The following is a 20,824-nucleotide window of genomic DNA, read 5'->3' on the forward strand; positions in this document are numbered from 1 at the left end:
GATCCTCTAACAAAGTCACAGTCCCTAAAAATGTGTGTTGCCCCACACCCTTAATCCTGTTAACTGGGAAGCTTAGATTTCTGGTCTGTAGAGGGTTCCAAGGTCAGCTTGTGACTGAATGAGACCCTGTCCCTATGAATGACAGAGGAGGAGACAAAGGCACTATAAAACCAGGAAGCAACAAATGACTAGCCCAAAATATAGTTTATGTCAAAATGGCAAATCTGACCATCGGATTTTTTTCTCAATTTTTATTAACATTTTCCATGATTATCAAAAGTATCCCATGGTAATACCCTCCCTCCCCCCCCTTTCCCCTTTGAAATTCCATTCTCCATCATATCCCCTCCCCATCTCAGTCAGTCTCTCTTTTATTTCGCATCCATCAGATTTAACACATAATTTACCCTGACATGAAAAATGCAATTAGCATTCCCAATTCTAGCCTATATCCCAGGCTTTTTTGGGCAGGTACTGGCATGGTATAATCCCAGCTATGTTGCGTGCCCACTTGGGTCCCTCTTTGCTGCGCTGTGGGCTCAGGTAGGTTGGCTGGGTCGGTGGGTCGCTGCTCTGAGAGCCTGTGCTGCGTGCTGTGTAGGTGAGCTCCCTTCCCCAGGTCTGTGGTGCTTGCTGGCGCTTGCACTGGCGGTTGGGGGAGGGGAGGCTGTGGATGGCGGCTTGAAGTTCTCCCACTGGTCCTTGTGATCCTATTCCTCTCAAGCTGCTTCACTGGTACCTGCTGCCCTTCACATTTCTTGAGTTTGCGAGGAGGCTGCCATGAGGGGAAAATCCCCTCACTTGGCTCTTCCTGAGGCTCAGGCCGAGCCTGGCAGCCATGGCCACATAGATCTGGTGCCACTGCTGACAGAGCCACTTCTGCCTGCGTCTGTGGTCTCTAGATGCTCTGTATCTCTCCTACTTCTCTGCTGTGGTTGATAATTTCTTAGACACCTTCCTTTTTTAATAGAAGAGTGTATTTTGCTGTGTTTTATTTTTTATTTTTATTTTTTTGTTGTTTCTTTTTCTCCCATAGACTGCTTTGGCATGATTCCTATGCCACCATCTTAACCGGAAATCCTCCCAAAAGTTTATTTTTTGAGCCAAGGCTAAATATCTCAGACTTTCCTTGAATTCCTCTGTAGCCCAAGCAGTCCTTGAACTTGCAAAACCCCCTGTCTCAACCTCCTGAGTAGCTGACATTACAGGGTTGTTTCAATAAGCCCAAACATTATGACAGTTTAAAATGGTTTCTGAGCAAATTTGGATTGTAAATGTCTGTGGTTAAAATGAGTATAATTATAGTAAAGGATACTTCCAAATGTCTGTGGCTGGAAATGGCCCTGTGACCGAGGGTGAGCATCCAAACAGGTTGAGGTTGCTGTGCAAAGATCTCATCTGTTGCGGGCCCTCTTCAATTCATGTAAGGTCATTGTGCCCTTCATAGATGACTTCTGCTGTGTTCTTGAGTATCACTAGCTCTGTCTTCCCCCATCTCTGTATCCTAGTCCAGTTTCTCATTCCTTACCTCAAATCCTTAATGAAATAGTTAAGAACTAGATTTTTTTTAAAGAAATTGATTTTTTAAAAAAATATTTATTTATTTGAAAGAGAGAGAGAATGGGCACACCAGGTCTTCTAGCCACTGCACACAATCTCTAGACACATCTGTACCACCGTGTGCATCTGGCTGAAGTGGGTACTGGGGAATCAGATCTGGGGTCTTAGGCTTCACAGGCAAGTGCCTTAACTTCTAAGCCATCTCTCCAGCTCAAGAAATTGCTTTTGACTATTTTTCTAAAATAGCACATTCTGTACTTGTGTCCTTAAGAAGAAGAAGGCTCTAGTTTGTCTCCCTTTCTTGTGTTATGGCTCAAGTTCTGTATGATTTTTTTCCCCCCATGGAGATGCTAGATGACTCGGTCCCATGGTGTTATTAATAGAGCTCTGTGCTTCGGGCACATTGCAAGTCAAGTGTACTTCTGTGAACTGATCTGGAGATAGCTCACAGGAGGCATATTTTCCTCTTTGCTAAAACCTCATTTCCCAATCATGTCTTAAGAAGGAATTCTTGAGACACATGCACCATGTCCTTAGTAGACTCCCTTTATTCTGAAAAGTCCCTTTTGAGAAAGCAGATATCTAAAAGAAGTTCGGAGAAGCCAGCAAAGCAAGCCATAGTGGAGACATCCAGTCCAAACTAGCTGAACTACAAATCTCAGAGAAACCAGCTTCAAAAACAGTGTGAGAACCAGAGGGGGCAAAATGAACTTGGGTATAATTAATAAGTGTCACAACATTGGAAGGGAAGAGGGAGCCAGCAGGAAATAGGAACCCACCCACACAGGTCTCATTGCTTGACAACTCAAGCAAATAGAAGTCAAATAATACAGTGTTCAAAGAGGCGAGAAAGCTAATGACTTTACAGGGGAATGTGCTGCTTAAAAAAAAAGGAACTAAAAATATTGATGGTGGCAATATGGGGCAGGAAAGAAGTCTCAGTGAACAGAAATAGATAAACCTGAAAACTGGGAAGGACAGGTGATCCCATTCATGGATAATCTTAGATAAATAGATTACAGAGCAGAAGTCATGGAGAAACTTTCAGAGTTCACCATTTGAAATGTAAACACATTATAAAATTTGGAATGCCTGTCACATTATAGATCATATGTGCTGGTGGCCAGCTGATAGTGAACAGAAAAACACAATATATGTAGTGAAACTCATCAAACTGAAAAGTGTGGAAGCATGTGCAGAAATTGAGGGTAGGACATCGGGGAGATGGGTTAGCAGAGAAGAACACTTGCTGTGCAAACATGGGGTCCTGAGTTTGGACCCTCGGTGCCCACGTAAAAAGCCAGAAATGAAAACCCATGTGATGGCACACACCTTTAATCCCAGCACTTGGGAGGCAGGAGGAGGATCACTGTGAGTTCGAGACCAATTTGGGAACTACAGAGTGAGTTCCATCTAACTCTGGGCTCACTCTAGTGAGACCCTATCTTGGAAAAAAAAAAAACAGAATAGCCTCTGCAAGTGAATTCCAGATGCATGTGCCACTTTGTGCATCTGGCTTTATGTGGATACTGGGGAATCAAACTCAGCGCTGTTTGGTTTTGCAGGCAAGTGCCTTAATCATCTGAGCCATCTCCCTTTGATAAGTTCTTAAACCTAACAGAAAGTGATTCAGAAATGTAATAATGAAAGCAACTTGGGACCTTAGATTTGGACTTTCTTAGGAAATGAAATTCTTTGGGAGCTAGGATAAAGCCATGTTACTGTACAAGAGACCATGCAATTTGCTGCAGGTGGAGATATTTTGCAGTCACCTACGAAAGTAATAATAGAGCTCTGAAAGAACATTATCAAAGTGTATTTAGTTGTTATATAAATAAAATTAAATCTCTAGCAGTGTCTGTTTGGATACTCTGCTTGACATTGTTCCAAGTGTGTGCTGTCCAGCGCAGTAGCCTCTACTCATTCGTGGGCCCTTGAGACATGACTGGCACGACCGAGTTTCATTTTCATCTAAGTAGACACATTCTCTAGTGGCTGCTGCACAGCATGGCTCTAGATCATGACACAAATTGCAACATGCCCACATGGAATTCCACAAGACATTTTAGGTTTTACCAGGACAAGAAAGTGCAGGAGAGAGTGAGCAAAGAAAGGAAAACATAACTGTATAATCACCGCAGAATTTATAAGCTTTTCCACTCCTCAGTTTAAAACAATGACATGAATGAAGTATGTGGACACTTGCAGATTAGGAGAACCATAAGAACAAAAGCAAACTTGCAGATGTTGGAGAAGGCATGGAAGACTACATACCAAACTGTTACCAGTGCTTCCCTCTCTGAGGGGAGGAGGCGGATAGAGGTAATAGGAGATATTTAAATTTAAAATTTAAATTAATAGAGAAAAGGATACACAAAGAAAATAGGATTGTAAAGTTTTTGAGAAAGAAATAGGAAGCTCAGTTTATCGTCTTAAGAGAAATACACTCTGGTTTTCAGTCTGAAAGAGAGAAAGATATATCTGTATTTGCTATATACAAACCCTTTTAAATTGGAAAAATGAACAGCAACATTAACAATAAACCTATAAGATGACAGAAAAGAGCACAGATGTGCTGTTTCTAATGCTTGTAAATTAGACTGGTGGAATTTATCACAATAAAGTAATTGTATTCACTGGTTTAGCAAAATGGTATCTCATAGTCTTTCATACATGAAACTGACTTAAGTTTATTCAGGAACAAAATAGCCTGTTACTACCAAGCATCGAGGAAAGTAGGAGTAGCCAGGGATATGGCATATTGGAAGAACATTTGCCTAGCGTTTATCAGGCTCTAGGTACAAAACTCAATCCCCAGTGAAAGGAAGGAAGGAGGGAGAAGGCAGGATTAGATGGCATGGTGTGCATACCTGTAATTCCCACTGAGGCAGGAAGATTGCAAATTTGACACTAGCCTGAGTTACACAATGAGACCTCAGAAGAGAAGGAGGGAGGGGGAGAGAAGCGGGATGTGAGAAAAGCTGATTTCAGATGAAAAGCCAGAGGAACCGTTCACAGTAGAAGAATGTGGGAAATACAGGCTGGTGGAATCAGTTAATGAGTAACCGGCTATCTGCACAGAGGAACAAAGGAGGTAGAAAAGATGGTACAAGTGCTGGGGAAGCGAAGATAGAATTGTACTTGAGTGATCACAGTATATATAAAACGTACTACTGACAAGACATTTGAGGATTAAGAACTTTGTCACCGGATGTGGTGGCGCACGCCAGTAGGATAGTGCTGAAGAGGCGGAGGCAGGAGGATCAGGAGTTCGAGGCCAGCCTGGGCTACACCAAAAAAAAAAAAAAAAAGAAAAAGAAAAGAACTTTGTCATTAATTACTAGCATTGCGACACTGTTCTTAACTTGTTGGACTTAATTATGAGCTATGTGTACACTGAATTAGATTGTGAGTTTTTCTCCAGTTTTAAGTTTTATGAGACTTCAGCATTTCACTATCAGAATATGAAAATTAAGCAAATAATGAATTAGTAAACTATAGAGATGCCCTACTTTAGCAAGATAGATGAAATTGATAAGAGAGAAATTGCTGGTAATAAAGGAGATTTTTCTTCCTTGTTAAATGGATGTGAAAGGATTTTGAAAACATGTTTAAGCTGGGCCTGGTGGTACACACCTTTAATTCCAACACTTGGGGGACAAGTAGGAGGTTTGCTGTGAGTTCAAGGCCAGCCTGAGACTATATAGTGAAGTCCAGGACAGCCTGGGCTAGCATTAGACCCTAATTCAAAAAAAAAAAGAAAATATGCTTACTGTCTTTGAAAGTGATCAGTTAATGTCTCGCGTGTTCTCTCTCTTCCTTGCTTATGTTCTGAACAGTGAGAAATAATTCAAAGGAGGTATATAAGGATTGTAAAGATATGTGGCTTAGCTGGAGGACATGCATTGCTGTATAAACCAGTGGGTTTTCTACCTGAACCCTAGAATAAGACTCACCAGCCCCATTGCCTACAATAGCAGCTACGATGATAACCTGGAAGAAGCCATGGATGGACTTGGGGTCTTTTCTTAATGTTTTTTCTTTGGTTTTTGGGGGGTAGGGTCTTACTCTAGTCCAGGCTGACCTGGAAATCACTCTATAGTCTCAGGATGGCCTTGAACTCATGGCAATCCTCCTACCTCTGTCTCCTAAGTGCTAGGATTAAAGACATGTGCCTGGTGATTAAAATCTTTTTCAAAAAAAATATTTTATTTTTATTTATTTATTTGACAGAGAAAGAGAGAGAGAATGGGCACGCCAAGGTCTCCAGCCACTGAAGATGAACTTCAGAGGCATGCACCTCCTTGTGCATCTGGGTAATGTAGGTCCTGGGGAATCGAACCTTGGTCCTTTGACTTTGCAGGCAAATGCCTTAACCACTAAGCCATCCCTCCAGCCCTTAAAATCTTTTATTAGCACATATTTATTGTACAAAATAGCTGATTTTTTTTTTCAAAGTAGGGTCGCACTCTAGCCCAGGCTGGCCTGGAATTCACTACGTAGTTTCAGGATGACCTGAACTCCTACCTCTGCCTCCCAAGTGCTGGGATTACAGGTGTGTGCCACCACACCTGCCTCAAAAATTAATTGTACTTTTAAAAATATTTTATCTGGGCTGGAGGGATGGCTTAGTGGTTAAGGCATTTCAAGGCCAAAGGACCCAGGTTCGATTCCCCAGGACCCACGTTAGCCAGATGCACAAGGGGACACACACATCTGGAGTTCATTTGCAGTGGCTGGGGGCCCTGGCACACCCATTCTCTCCCTCTCCCTCTTTCTCTGTCAAATAAATGAATAAATAAACTTTTTTTAAAGGGCTGGAGAGATGGCTTAGCGGTTAAGCTCTTGCCTGTGAAGCTTAAGGACCCCGGTTCAAGACTCAATTCCCCAGGACCCATGTTAGCCAGATGCACAAGGGGCACACGCATCTGGAGGTCGTTTGTAGTGGCTGGAGACCCTGGCATACCCATTCTCTCTCTATCTACCTCTTTCTCTGTCACTTTCAAATAAATAAATAAAAATAAAAGCAAAAAAATTTATATATATATATATATTTTTTTTTAATTTATTTACTTATTTTGAGGGAGAGAGAGAATGGGCATGTCAGGGCCTCCAGCCACTGCAAACAAACTCCAGACACCTGTGCATCTGGCTTATGTGGGTACTGGGGAATTGAACCTGGGTCCTTAGGTTTCTCACACAAGTGCCTTAATCACTAAGCTCCAGCCCCTCAGTTCTACTTTTGTGTGTGTGTGGGGGGTCGTGGGTTCATATAGTGTGTACGTGTGTATGGCCTGTGGCTGGAGGAGCATGTTTGTGTCTCACTGCTTTGCTCTTCCACCTGTTCTTACTTGAGCTGGAATCTTACTGATCCCAGAGATTTTATGAGCCCCATTGATTGTCTGGTCTCTGCTCCCCATAAGGACTGGGGTTGCAGATGAGCATGGCCACACCCAGCTGTTGATGTGGGTCCTTGGGACTGAACTTGAGTGATATTTTGACCTTCATGCTTTTGCAGAGAGTGCTGTTTCTCCAGCCCTCATACATTTTCATATGTATCCATCAGGTGCTTCAGCCCTGTACCCCCCCCCCCCCCACAGTCCTTTGGTAGCTCCCTCCACATGGATTGTTTTCCCCTTTGGATATTTTATGGAACCTCTGAGTTGGAGCTGAATTCCACAACACCAGTTATTTCCTAATTTACCACCAGAATGAACCATAGTTTCTTGCCTAAGATAAGTAAAGGGTAGAAAGAGATTAATAATATATGGTAGAAACCTGTGCTCATAGACAACAGGGGAAAGAAGACAAAAGTTTTTCTTTCTAATTATAAATATGATATACCTTCATTGTTAAATAAAAAAGATAAGCCTAAAGAAGATACATATATGTTCACTGCTGAAAGTAACCACTGTTAACATTTTAGTTTCTGTCATTCAAGACTACATGTCAGGGCTGGAAGTATAGCCCAGTAGTTAAAGCACTTTCTTGGTATGTGAGACGTTGGGCTTGAGCCTCATAAATAAATAAATAAATAAATAAATAGAGCTGCATAGGTAAGTATAAATATGCATATAGTATTATAAGTTACAAAATGAATCAAATATTGATAAATGTAGCTGAAATTGTGGACCCCTACATAGTGAAAATGACTGTAGAAGACACGTAAGTTGTCCAGCTCTGATGTTTATCCTGGTTTGGTTAATCTTTATTCCCAAGGCTATCCTCATAGTAACTACATCCCTTCTCTGTGACTTACTTTTGTAAGCTATAGCTGGCTTGCTCAGATGCATTCCTGACCTATACTGGCCTGACCAGATTTTATTTTTGTTCTACATATTTAGAATTTCAAATTTAGAGAAAGAATGAGAATGGATCACTATAGCTAACCTCACTAAATGCATGAACTACAGCTGGGCTCTTCAAGAGCTGCATGGGGTCCTCCTCACCTTGAGACTTGCTAAATTCTTCAGGGAATTTGCTGTTTCCTTCGATTACAAATAAAGTCTAAAAGTTTCATTGGTAACTTACAAGAAAATTTCCTCAGTTCAGATCTTAAGCTTTTTCAAAACCTGTTGTTTCAAAATAGTTTATTGAGGGCTGGAGAGATGGCCCAGTATTTAAGGCACTTGCCTACAAAGCCTAAAGGTCCAGGTTTAATTCCCAGTACCCATGTTAAGCCAGACACATAAGGTGGCACATGCATCTGTAGTCATTGGCAATGGCTAGAGGCCCTGTTGTGCTCATATTCTCCCTCCCCCTCTCTCTAGTAAATAAATAAAATATTTTTTAAAAGATAATTTATTAAGATGGCATTAGACATTGAGGTTAAAATTTAAAACTAAAATTAGTGTGTTTTTCAGTAGGTAGAAATAAAGAAGGGCTTGGGAGGTGAGAATAATATATGACATATTTTTAAGTGGATGTTTTGAAAATGGCAAGTTTTCTGTTTTCCTATAACATATGCTTATTGTAGTCTAGTGATTTTCAGTGGATTTCAGTGAAAGCACTGGCATTTCCTTGGTGTGCTTTTTATGGAAAATTGTGAGGGTATTTCAGTTGCCACAGTGACTGGGCATACCAGTAGCTCTATGTTCTTTGGTATATGAAGTCCAACTCAATAAAGATTTGATAGTCTGCACCATGCTGCTGGGATGAACCTCCAAATCAGACAGGTTAGAGGAGGAATGGGATTTATTTCAGGCTTATAGATCCAGGAGAAGTTCCATAATGGTGATAGAAAGCTGGCCCCCTTTCACAGATCCATGCAGAAAGAAAAAAATCCACCACCAGCCAGCCAACGCCACAAATAATCACAAAACCAACAGCCAAACAGCAAGGAACTTGGGCAGAACTCACTGTGCACACTTTAGGCTGGAAACAGATCCATCCCCCAGTAACACCTTTGGGCTGGACCTCAGGATCTGCCCCTAGTAGCAACTGTTCCGGCCAGGCAGCTGGAAATTCAAGTTTCAATAAAAACATCTCAGTCAATTGGGGGACATAACATTCAAACTCCCACATTCTACTCCGGTCTAGTAGACTCCTAACCATCTCACACTGTAAATTATATTCAAAGGTTCCATAGTTTTTAGCAGCTTAAGATAGTTACAAAGTCCCAGGTCTCATGTGAGACTCAAGAATGTTTCTTAACTGTGAGCTCTGTAAAATCAAATAAGTTATATGCTTTCAACATAAAATGGCACAGAGTAAACATTTCCACCTGCTATATGGCATAACAAGGAGAGACTGGACCATTGTAGAGCCAATATCAACATCAACATCAAACTTAGGCATTTCAAGTCTGATATCCATAACCAGTGACTGACAGTCTCTGGATTTTCCAGTTCTGCCTCTCCAAGTAGCCAGGGCCAACTTTATTGCCAGCCAACAGTGCTCCATGGTAGTACTTGCACAGTTCAGGTATATCCAAAATATCTTCGGATCTCCATGCAAAACACAGTTCATCTTTTAATGGCTTCACTCTCTCTATCAGGGTCATCATACCCTGCCTCATACATATCTCAACAACAGCGACTGGAACCATGTGCGTTTCATGACCCACCTCATGTATTTTTCACAGTTCTGAAACCAATACCAGGTGTGCAAGACACAGCCATGTTGTTAATTCAGGGACAAAATAAATCTAAATTGTGACCTTTAAGAGCAGGTTCCTTTTAATCATCTCCTTTCAAAGAGTTTGCATTTCTACCATTCAGGCTTTCCTTCCATTGTTCCAGTGTAAAGTAGTTGGATCACATTCTTTAAGATTGCTAATGTATTTGACAAAGCAGATTCAGTACCTTAAAAACCATTCTCTGTGCCTGTAAATTTTAAACTTGTTTGGATTTCTCCAGTTTTAAATCTTATGTCTCTCAGTTCAGTATCTGTACCCAAGCACATCTGTCCATTACAGACTTAACCATGATCAAACTTTCTGAGTCTGGGCAGCAGAATGAACGCAGCCAGCCCTTATGCCAGTAGCCCAGTTCCAACAAAGTCCTCTGCAGTCTTTCCTTCCCCTTAGAAAGCTCATAAGCAGAGCCTCCAAATACAATTCTGTCTGTACTTAGCATGTTCAAACTCTCACCAGAATACTTGGTTTACTGCTCTGAAGGCATCTTCAGTTGCAAGTACGAAGTTCATGTCCATTCCTCCAAAACAAAAGTTCCAAAATACCAAAGTCCACATGGTCAGATGCATCACAGCAATTATCACCCCACTTTTCTTGGTACCAATTTATTTCTTTCATAGTCAGCTCCGTGCTGTTGGGATGAACCTCCAAACCAGACACAGTTTATGGGAGGAATGGGATTTACTTCAGGTTTATAGATCCAGGGGAAGTTACATAATGGTGGTAGAGAGCTGGCCCCCTTTCACAGATCCATGCTGAAAGAAGAAAAAAAGCTGCCAGTCAGCACCACAATCACAAAACCAACAATAAAGCAGAGAATCCAGGCAGAGCTCACTGTGCACACCTTAGGCTGGGGATAGATCTATCCCCCAATAACATCTTTGGGATGGATCTCAGGATCTGAAACCAGTGACACCTCTTTAGTCAGGCAGCTGGAAATTCAAGTTTTAATAGAAACACTTGAGTCTATTGGGGGATATAACATTCAAGCTATCACATTAATCCCTGACTTTCATCCTCTCTCTCCAGGCTAACTCCTCTTGTAGTATATGTGAATGTTGAAAAATATAAGAGGTTTAATAGGGTTGGGGACATAGACTACTTAGTAGAGTACTTGCTTGGTATGCACGAGGCCCTGGGTTCTGTTATCTGTACCCGTGAACTGAAGTTGATGGCATGTACCTATAATCCTAGCCCTCTGTAGATGGAGACAGGAAGCTCAGAAGTTTATGGTCATCCTCAGCTACTAGAGAGTTCAAGGCTAGCCTGGGTTACATGAGACCTTTTCCCAAAAAATAGGCTGACTGACTTTGGATTAGGTCAGGTATACCCACATAGTCTCCATCCTTTGACAACATTTGATTTATCCACGAGTAGTCAGTCAATTCCTGAAGTATCATCACTATCGAGAGGCCAAGGCAGGAGGACAACCTAGATTTTGATTCCAGCCTAGCTACGTAGTGAGTTCCAGGTCTGCTACCAGAGTAAGATCCTGAAAACCATTTGACTGAGCACTTCAATTACATTTGCCCAATCTTTGCCCTGCAGTATCTAGACCCGTGTGTGCTTGACTAGCTCAGGAACATTATCCTTGGGGATAGTCTTTAGGATTCTGCATGCTACTTCCATTGATCTAAAGAAAGACACTTACATGAAATAAGATACTGTCTTGAAATAATTTATTCATTCTCACATTGTGTTCTGGAAGTGCTGTAACACTCCCAGCTTGCATATTTAGTTGAAATGGATTTCCGTATGTTAGTATTATTATTGTCAAAGTAATGAAACTGATTGAAATTATGAAACAGAAGATCTGAGATTCCTTTTCAGGCTTCAGTTTTTAAGGTAGCTGGGGACACTTAGAAGGTATGGATCTCATTAAATTTCTTCAGTATAGGGGCTGAGGAGATGGCTTAATGGATAAAACGTTTGCCATTCAATCATGAGTACCCATGTTTGATTCCCAGACCCCACATAAAAAGCCAGAAGCCATGGTGGGCTTCTGTAATCCCAGGGTGCTGATGGCAAGGCAGGAAAGTTTCCCAGGAGCTGAGAGTCTTGCAGCAAACTGCATAGCAAAGAGCAACAGAACTAGAGAAACCTCAAAGAAGGGGTGGAAGGGTGAGGGACAGCACCCAAGAAAGTTGTCCTCTGATGTCCACATGCACACCCACACTCACACATGAACATGTGTCTGTCTGTCTGTCTGTCTATCATCTATCTATTAGTTTTTCTGAGCTTTGTAGCAGGAGGTTCAGTTTATCTTTTTTGTTGTTGTTGTTTGTTTGTTTTTTGTTTTGTTTTGGTTTTTTGAGGTAGGGTCTTGCTCTGGCCCATGCTGACCTGCAATTTACTATGTAGTTTCAGGGTGGCCTCGAACTCCTACCTCTGCCTCTACCTCCTCCTACCTCTACCTCCCAAGTACTGGGATTAAAGGCATGTGCCACCACACCCAGCTTATCTTTTAATATTCATACATCGGAGGTTTTTCTTCACAGTGTTGTTTTTGAAAAAGATAATATGATTTTTAGTGTCCTAGCTTTTGCTCTGGTCTTAGTTATCAGCATACCTGTAAAGATCAGTTTTTTGTTTATTTTTATTTATTTATTTGAGAGTGGCAGAGAGAGAGAGAGAAGAGAGAGAGGGAGAGAGAATGGGCACATCAGGGCCTTCAGCCACTGAAACAAACTGCAGATACTTGCACCACCTTGTGCATCTGGCTTACCTGGGGAATTGAGCCTTGAACCGAGGTTCTTAGGCTTCACAGGCAAGTGCTCAACCACTAAGCCATCTCTCCAGCCCCAAGATCAGCTTTTTAATCTAAGCTCTTGTGTCTGCCCCTGCCAAAAAAGAAAAAGGAAAAACTTAGCGCAGTAATAGTTGTGAGCCCAAAGTCTCATCATAAGTCTTGTCAAGTTCTGGCCTCTGGAGTCTTTCTTGCAAGTAGTACACAGTGAAATATATATGGGAAAGGCAGCAGAGCAGGAGACAAAGCCACGGTTCAGGTTCTTGATTGCGGCTATCATTTACTGCCTTGGGAAAGTTGTGCAGCCCTGCTTTGCTCTTCTGCACACAGACACATCTCTCTTGCCTACCCATCAAGGTGGTTGTTAGGATCAAATAGTAAATGAGTGCTAGAGAAGTTCTGTAAAAGGCACCGCAGTAACTGTTCGTCTCTCATACTGAGAAGCTTTGGCCATGACATCAGTAGATGGCTTAAAATAAGTTTTTAAAAAATCACCACCAGGACTAAAGCAATACTGGAAAAATGATGAGTTGAGAGCTGGGCAAATTGCTCTTGATAAGAATGCCTGCCACACAAGTGTGAGGGCCTAAGACCATCTGGGGCTTTATTCCCAGCACCCATGGAAAAAGCTGGGTATGACCATGCATACCTGTAATAGCAGCCCTGTGAGCACCCCAGACCAGAGAATCACGGGGACTCTGAGCAGCCAGTCTGACTCAAGTGTGCGTGCACACCCAAGAACGGGGGGGGGGGGGGGAGAGGCAAAAGGAGATTTAGAAAGGTATAGTTGGGTGCCATTGAGATTGGTGGAAATGATAATCTCATTCAGTAGATATTAGAAACAAAAACATGGGAGAAGACAGAGCTGACATATTAGCAGGACTTGGAAACTGGTGAGGGGAAGGTGACCCTAACACACTGGTAACTGGATGATCATGGGTATGGTATTCAAAGGAAAGAAGGAATGTACTTCCCATTGAAACTGGACATATTTGAGCTGTTGGGCAGTAGATGGACCTGGAGTTGGAAGACACAAGGCTAGAAACTGGACCAGGAAAAACTTAATGATAAGTGAAGCAGGATAGGGATATAAGATGGAGCTTTGTAGAATGAATGTCTACATTGAAGGACCAATTGGGCAAGAAGAACGATCAAAGGTCCTTCTGTGACATGTTCTGTAATCTCTGACAGTTCAGTTCTGCAGGTTATGGAACACAGGACTACTCTTGTGAGTTAATGTGTTACGAGCAAGGTCCTAGGCATGTAATGAACATTATGTGAAGACTAAATCTTCCTTAGGATATCTCCCAAAGACATACAGACTACAATGAATAAACAAACAAATGAATGGGAAACTAGCCTGTAGCCAAGTTTAAAAATGAAATGTTTGTTTTTCAGATTCAGTATTGCTGGAAGTCATTGCTCTGTGCTTAACTGAAAGAGCTGTTTGTTTATGTGAAATAAAACTAGAGTACTGATCCTCACTGCTTTTCTTTTTCTCCTTTTTTCCTCTAGATCTTACATTGTGCTATAGGTAAGTGGAATGTCCCCCCCCCCCCATCCCCGCCCATGTTCTTTGAATTGTTCTTAGTTTGAGATGATACACTTGATTTGATCCTTATTGAATATTGGGAAAAATTACAGCATTTAATCTTTCTCTCTCTCTACATATATATATATATATATATGCATATGTTCAAATTATAATGGCATTTGTGTTCTAAAATAGTAAGTGCTGTTTAGAAGTTATTCCCACACCCTATTTGTCACTTTTTGTTTTTTTCCTGTGAATTTAAGAGGTGTCTCTCACTTCTCAGCATAAGAGCAATAGGGAAACACTCACAGGTCTGTGAAGCCTGTGACACCTGGCCCACAGTTTCTTAGGTTTTGGAGCTGGGCTGTGTTGGAAGTATTATTTGGGATCACTTAAATGTATATTATCTGTTTCATCGTTAAAATAGAAACACTATATTGCTTACCTCTCAAGTGAATATTATATGTATATGAAAGTAGAAAGGTTAGTAATAACAATGTAGGGCTTTCTAATAAAAGCAGATAGGTTTTTTTTTTCTTTTTGTTGAGAAAGAAGAGCCATCACATTTTGCCATGGAACTGAGACATAGCTTCTATTATGGAATAGACAGACCCTCTAAGAATGAAAACAGTAATTTGGAAAGTTGACAGGCACATAGGCAAGCCCATAGCATAGCAGGTTTGTTTTCAGAGGGAGAATAAGAAATTGATATTTACTCAGAAGCACCAAACATCTGGAAACTTGAAAGTTACGAATCCAAACCAGTATGGCCCTGATCAGTTTAACTTGTTACAAAAGTGGGCACTTAACTATAGTCAGGGTGTCCAGCACAGTTCTGGGGAATTCGGACCTGAAACACCTCACAGTTGAGAAGCACATGCAGTGGGGTGCACAACAGACTGTCCACATGGGTCTGGTGGAGGTCACTGTGATACCGGGCTTACACATACTGAGGAAAACAGTCTTCATTCTAAAGTGTTGTGCCTCCGCTGGTCCCACTTCTTACCTAGGATCTGTGGGTAGAGTTGAGACCTGTGAAATGCTGTGCAGAATTCTTTATGCATGAGCCTGTTTTTTTTTTTTAAACATTTTTTTGTTTATTTATTTATTTGAGAATGACAGAGGGAGGGGGAGAGAGAGAGAGAGAGAGAGAAAAAGAGAGAGAGAGAGAGAGAGAGAATGGGCACACCAGAGCTTCCAGCCTCTGTAAACAAACTCCTGATGTGTGCGCCCCCTTGTGCATCTGGCTAATGTGGGTCCTGGGGAATTGAGCCTTGAACTGGGGTCCTTAGGCTTCACAGGCAAGCACTTAACCGCTAAGCCATCTCTCCAGCCCCATGAGCCTGCTTTTTATGCTGAAGTGTGTGTGTGTGTGGGGGGGGAGGTATAGCAGTCATTAGTTCCTGAGATTTAAACAGTGCTTTAAAAGCTTTGAAGGATAAACTTGAGAAGGGCTCAGGAGCTCATCTGTCTGTGATTTCCTTCCCTAAGTTTTACATAGCTAGTCAGAGTGCCAAGTCTCATTTGGAACCAAATGGAACCTGGCTGATTTTATTTTATGACAGATGGGAATGGGTTTTAACTCATGTGCAATCTTACACACATTTCCTTTTTAGTCTTTTTTAAAAAAATTATTTATTTGCAAGCAGAGAGAGACACTGAGAGAATGGGCATGCCAGGGCCACCAGGTGCTGCAAACAAATCTCAGATCAAGTGCCACTTTATGCACGTGGGTACTAGGGAATTGAACCTGGATTGTTAGGCTTTGCAGGCAATCATCTTAATTGTTGCCATCTCTCCAGCCCCTAGTCTTTTTTTAAAAATAATTAAATTTTTTTTTGTTTTTTTTTTTTTAATGTATTTATTTGAGAGTGACAGGCAGAGAAATAGGCAGATAGAGAGAGAGAGAATGGGTGCACCAGGGCCTCCAGCCACTGCAAACGAACTCCAGATGCGTGTGCCCCATTGTGCATCTGGCTAACGTGGGTCCTGGGGAATCAAGTCTTGAACCAGGGTCCTTAGGCTTCACAGGCAAGCACTTAACCACTAAGCCATATCTCCAGCCATTAAAATATATTTTAATAATACTTTTATTATTTATTTATTTGAGAGAGAAACAAAGGCTAACTATGGGCGTGATAGGGTCTCTTGCTGCTACAAATGAACTCCAGAGACATGTGCCACTTTGTGCATTTGGCTGTACATAGATACTAGGTAATTGCACCTGGGCCTACAGTTTTTGCGAGGCAAGCAGCTTCAACTGCTGAGCATCTCTCCAGCCTAACTTGCATATGAAAGACTAACTTTCATATGTAATTTTGCAAGGAAGCATTTTATCCCTTTTTAGATGGTTAAATTTTAAGCATGAAGGCTTGTATACTTAGTGGTAGCACACTTACCTAGCATGTATGAGGTCCTAGGTTCAATCCTCACACCACAAGAATTTATTAATAATAAAAAATCACCTAATTTTATACATACACTATCAGATTGAGAGAGATGGTTGGGCCACAGAGTTCTGGACTCATTTCAGTCCTTGCCCCAGTATTGAACCCAGTAGCTCCTACCTAGATCCTTGGCTCTCTTAACCTTCATGCTTGTTTTCTAAGTATCTTGGTCTGCATGGACGCCGTAACAGTAAACAGCTCCCTACTTTTGATGTCTGGATTAAAAAAAAGTAATTATTTGCAAGCAGAGAGAATGAGAATGGACATGCCAGGGCCTGGTGCCACTGCAGACATACTCTAGACTCATATGCCACTTTGTGCATTTGGCTTTACATGGGTATTAGGGAATTGAACCCAGGCTTTTAGACTTTGCAAGCAGGTGCCTTTAACTGCTCAGTTATTTTTCCAGCACCAGATTGTTTTTATTTTTTTAATAGTTCAACTTTGTGATGATTTGCATTTGGTAGAAACTACACTGAATTATCATCTTTTCCTGGGCTAGAAATACACAGTAAAGAGCTGCAATTCCAAGCTGGCCACATGATCACAAGGGGAAATAACCAGTACTCCACTGTGCCCTGTGTTACTAGGTTAGGAAGTGTAGCTAGCTGGCTAAGGTATAGTAAGTACTCCTTTTTTTTTTTTTTTTTTTTTTTGATTTTTCGAGGTAAGGTCTCACTCCAGCTCAGGCTGACCTGGAATTCACTATGTAGTCTCAGGGTGGCCTTGAACTCTCGGTAATCCTCTTACCTCTGTTTACAGAGTGTTGGGATTAAAGGCGTGCACCACCACACCCGGCTGTTCGTTTGTTTTTTAGAGATAGAGTTTCACTCTAGTCCAGGCTGACCTGGAATTCACTGTAGTCTCAGGGTGGCCTCAACCTCATGAGGTACCGCCTATCTCTGCCTCCCAGTGCGCGTGAGCCACCATGCCTGGCATTAAATATGTTTTCAACTAATGATATTTTCAGTTTATTCACTTAATCAGTCATGTCTACCATCATAAGTCAAGGTATATCTTCCCATGAACTAGATGGTTTAAACATTTGTTTCTCAATATTCTGCCGTTTTGGAATTCCAAGATCAGGTACTAATAGATTCATTATCTGCTGAAGCCTTGTTCCTCATAGACAGTCCATCCTTGCAGTCATCACGTGGTAACAAAGGCAGATTGACTTCCTGGGGCCTCTTTAATAGCTGGTTTTGTTTGCTTGTTTTTGAGACCAGGTCTCACGTTGCCCATGCTGGCCCTTGAACTCCTGATCTTCCTGCCTCTACCTCCCAAGAGCTGGAATGATACAGGTGTGGCCTCCCACACTGGCCAGGCCTCATTTATGAGGACACTAATTACATTAGTGATTAGAGTCTTCATGACTAATTCCCTAAAGACCTTTCCAGCTTAATACTGTTGTGTTGGAGATGAAGCGTTCAGACCATATGATGAGCATCACTCAGTGATCTCCCAGCGCTGGGACTATGAGCAACAAGCGTACCCAGCTTTGTTGACGTGCTAAAATGAACTTTACCAACATAGTAAGAAAGGAAGAAAAAGAGCATAATTATCTAAAATACAAACATCCTGTTTCCAAAGAATAAGCTGCTGGTCCTCAAGCCTAACCCCTGTTTAGTTACTTAGAGCTGGCCTAGCCTCATGCATACCTTGGTCTTAGAGGGAGGGAGACTACCCAGTACACACCTCCGTACCCCAAGTCTGTTTTTCCATGCTCCTCACAAACATGAATTAAGATCACTTCTTAGTTAGATTCAAGTATTGCTTTCTGCCTAGTAGAGGAGTATGGAGTGGTAAGATTGGAAGAACTAAGCCAGAACCTTGCCCAGCGGGTGAGCTTGGTGGGCCCAAGCCTTTGGGAATCTAAGGCTCAGCTTTAGAGAGCCGCTGGGGTGGCAGCCAGAGCCAACCTTCACTTTGTTTGTAGTGTTGCCTCTTATTCAAGTGTAGTAATTTTAGCTATGTGCTCCAGAATTGTGTGTCAAGATGGCAGTGCCATACCGAGCCTTAATCTCTGTCGCAGCAGTTATGTCCCTCAAAACAGACTGGCGTAGTCTCTGTGCGCCTTGGTTCTAGTTCTTTCTGTTGCTTCCTGGCCAGATTTGCCCTTCCTACCTCGCAGCAAGGAGAGAAGGAAAAGCAGAGTGTTGATAACTGTGTGTCTTGTTCCTGATGCACAAGGCTTCTGCCCTTGTTCTCGGAATAAACTGCTTTCTCACACCTTTTAAATTTTGCACATACAGTTGCTTTTGCTGGGAATACCCAACTCTGTAATTGTTTCCTGCTTGCTGTCAGTGTGCTGAGATGAGGAAGGGAAGAGAGAAGTAGTGCATGCTCCTTAGGCCTCCAAGGCACCTGCCTGGGGGAGTAGACCCTTGTACTAGAGTGGTTGCCCAAGTTCTGGGCAAACCAGAATCCCTAAGGGATCTGTACCTTCTGTCCCCCCCACCCCCTCTGGTTTTTCGAGGTAGGGCCTCACTCTAGCCCAGGCTGACCTGGAATTCACTATGTAGTCTCAGGGTGGCCTCGAACTCACAGCCATCATCCTATCTCTGCTGGGATTAAAGGTGTGTGCCACCACATCCAGCAGGGTCTGTGCCTTCTTGCAGTTAGAAGGGAAGGTCACAAAGAGAGTGGGGGCGGGCAGTGGGGGTGAGGGTGGGGATGTTAAAATGCCATCTCTGTAAGGACTGCTGCGGAGTCCATCAGAAGTCCAGCATAGAAAACTTACTGGAAACATTTCTATGTCAGGCATCTTCTCACTGGGCCTACTTTTAATTTCTGAAAAACCAGGATGCAGGAACACATGCTTCGGTAGTTTAAATGTGACAGTATAAATGTATCCCCCCCCCCACCCCGCCCAGGACTCAGGTCTTTTATTAAAATTAAGTTTGTGGGCTGGAGAGATGGCTTAGCGGTTAAGCGCTTGCCTGTGAAGCGTAAGGACCCCGGTTCGAGGCTCGGTTCCCCAGGTCCCACGTTAGCCAGATGCACAAGGGGACGCACGCGTCTGGAGTTCGTTTGCAGTGGCTGGAAGCCCTGGCGCACCCATTCTCTCTCTCTCCCTCTATCTGTCTTTCTCTCTGTGTCTGTCGCTCTCAAATAAATAAATAATGAACAAAAAAAAAAATTAAGTTTGTAACTCAGGTCTCTAGCGCTTGGCTGGAGGAGGTGTCGCTGGGGTGTAACCCCACCGTGTGTTTGGGAGCGGACCTTCATTCCAGCCCAAAGGTGTGGGGAGAGCAGTTTGAGCTCTGGGTGTTATGTTTTGTGGTGCTGGCTGCTGGTGCTGTCTCTCTGCTTGGGTCTGTGAAAGGGAGCCAGCTTCTTCCACTTTTGATGGTGTTTCCCTCAGACTCTGTAAGCTTGAAATAAAGCCCTTCCTCCCACAAACTGTTGGGTTGGATATTCATCCCAGCAATGTGGAGCTGACTTAACGCTAGGTTTCTGAATTCCGTGAAAATGAATGGAGGTTAGTGGTCTGAGTGGCGACATCAGTGGAGAGAATGTGCTAGATGTTTCTGTGGGTCTGTGGTTGAGTGTTAGGAAGCTCAGTATCACTATCATTTTTGCCCTTAATACATCTTTAAAGCTGTGCCAGAAAGCAGAATTGGCATGAGAAACGCAACACATTCACTCACTCATCACTAGATGGCGCTGTCCTACCAGTAAGATTGCCTCTTAGAAGTTAGTCTTCCCTAAAACCCAAAACAATACTGAGCCGGTAGCTAAAGCTGGAGCCTCAGCACGTTAGGCAGAGAACAGAAAGGAGAGCCCTTCTATCACTGCCTCTTGACTTGATCATTAGCTACTATATCAGAGATCATGAAAAAATGGTAACTTTAAACATCCTGAAGAAGGTTATTTCTTAACTATAGGGTAGCTTTAACATTAAAAACTGAGCTTAATTTGCTTAGGAAAACAGATGCTGTATTTCAGGAGTCCTCTGTGGAGGCAGTTGGTGACAATCACAAAACCGTGACAACGTTTCTCCGCTTGTAAGTAGGATAAAATGTTCAACCCTTCACAGCTTCTGACACTGCTAGAGGATAAGCTCCATCCAGAAAGGAGGTGGGAAAGTTGCAAAAGAGAGCTGACAGTGAGCATTGAATATTGCATGAACTTTTAAAAGCGTGGGTCAGGCCAGCACGCGGGCTCGTGCTTTTGATCTTAGCACTTGGAGGCTGAGGTAGGATGAGCTCTGGGAGTTCAAGATCAGGCTGGGCTGTAGAGTGAGTTCAAGGTCAGACAGGATTACAGTGAAACCCTTCTTCAAGAAAAAGATAAGCATGGACTAAAAACTAACAGGTTGGCACAGGGCAGAAGAGTATATAAATGCTTATGTATCCTGAGAAAATAAAAGTAATGCACATTTTTTAAAGGGGAGAAGGTAG

At 42.4% G+C, this 20,824-nt stretch overlaps 1 protein-coding gene across 1 annotated transcript in view; it reads left to right on the top strand.

The window, feature by feature from the left end:
- The window catches only part of Hacd2 (3-hydroxyacyl-CoA dehydratase 2), a 117,923-nt gene that overhangs the window by 13,625 nt on the left and 83,474 nt on the right, over positions 1 to 20,824 (top strand). The window contains exon 3 of the mRNA XM_004663925.2: positions 13,956 to 13,974. Within this exon, the coding sequence (XP_004663982.1) occupies positions 13,956 to 13,974 (19 nt within the window). The remainder of the gene's footprint in view (positions 1 to 13,955; positions 13,975 to 20,824) is intronic.

Source organism: Jaculus jaculus, chromosome 4, assembly GCF_020740685.1.
Source record: "Jaculus jaculus isolate mJacJac1 chromosome 4, mJacJac1.mat.Y.cur, whole genome shotgun sequence".
In the NCBI taxonomy this organism is placed as follows: domain Eukaryota; kingdom Metazoa; phylum Chordata; class Mammalia; order Rodentia; family Dipodidae; genus Jaculus; species Jaculus jaculus.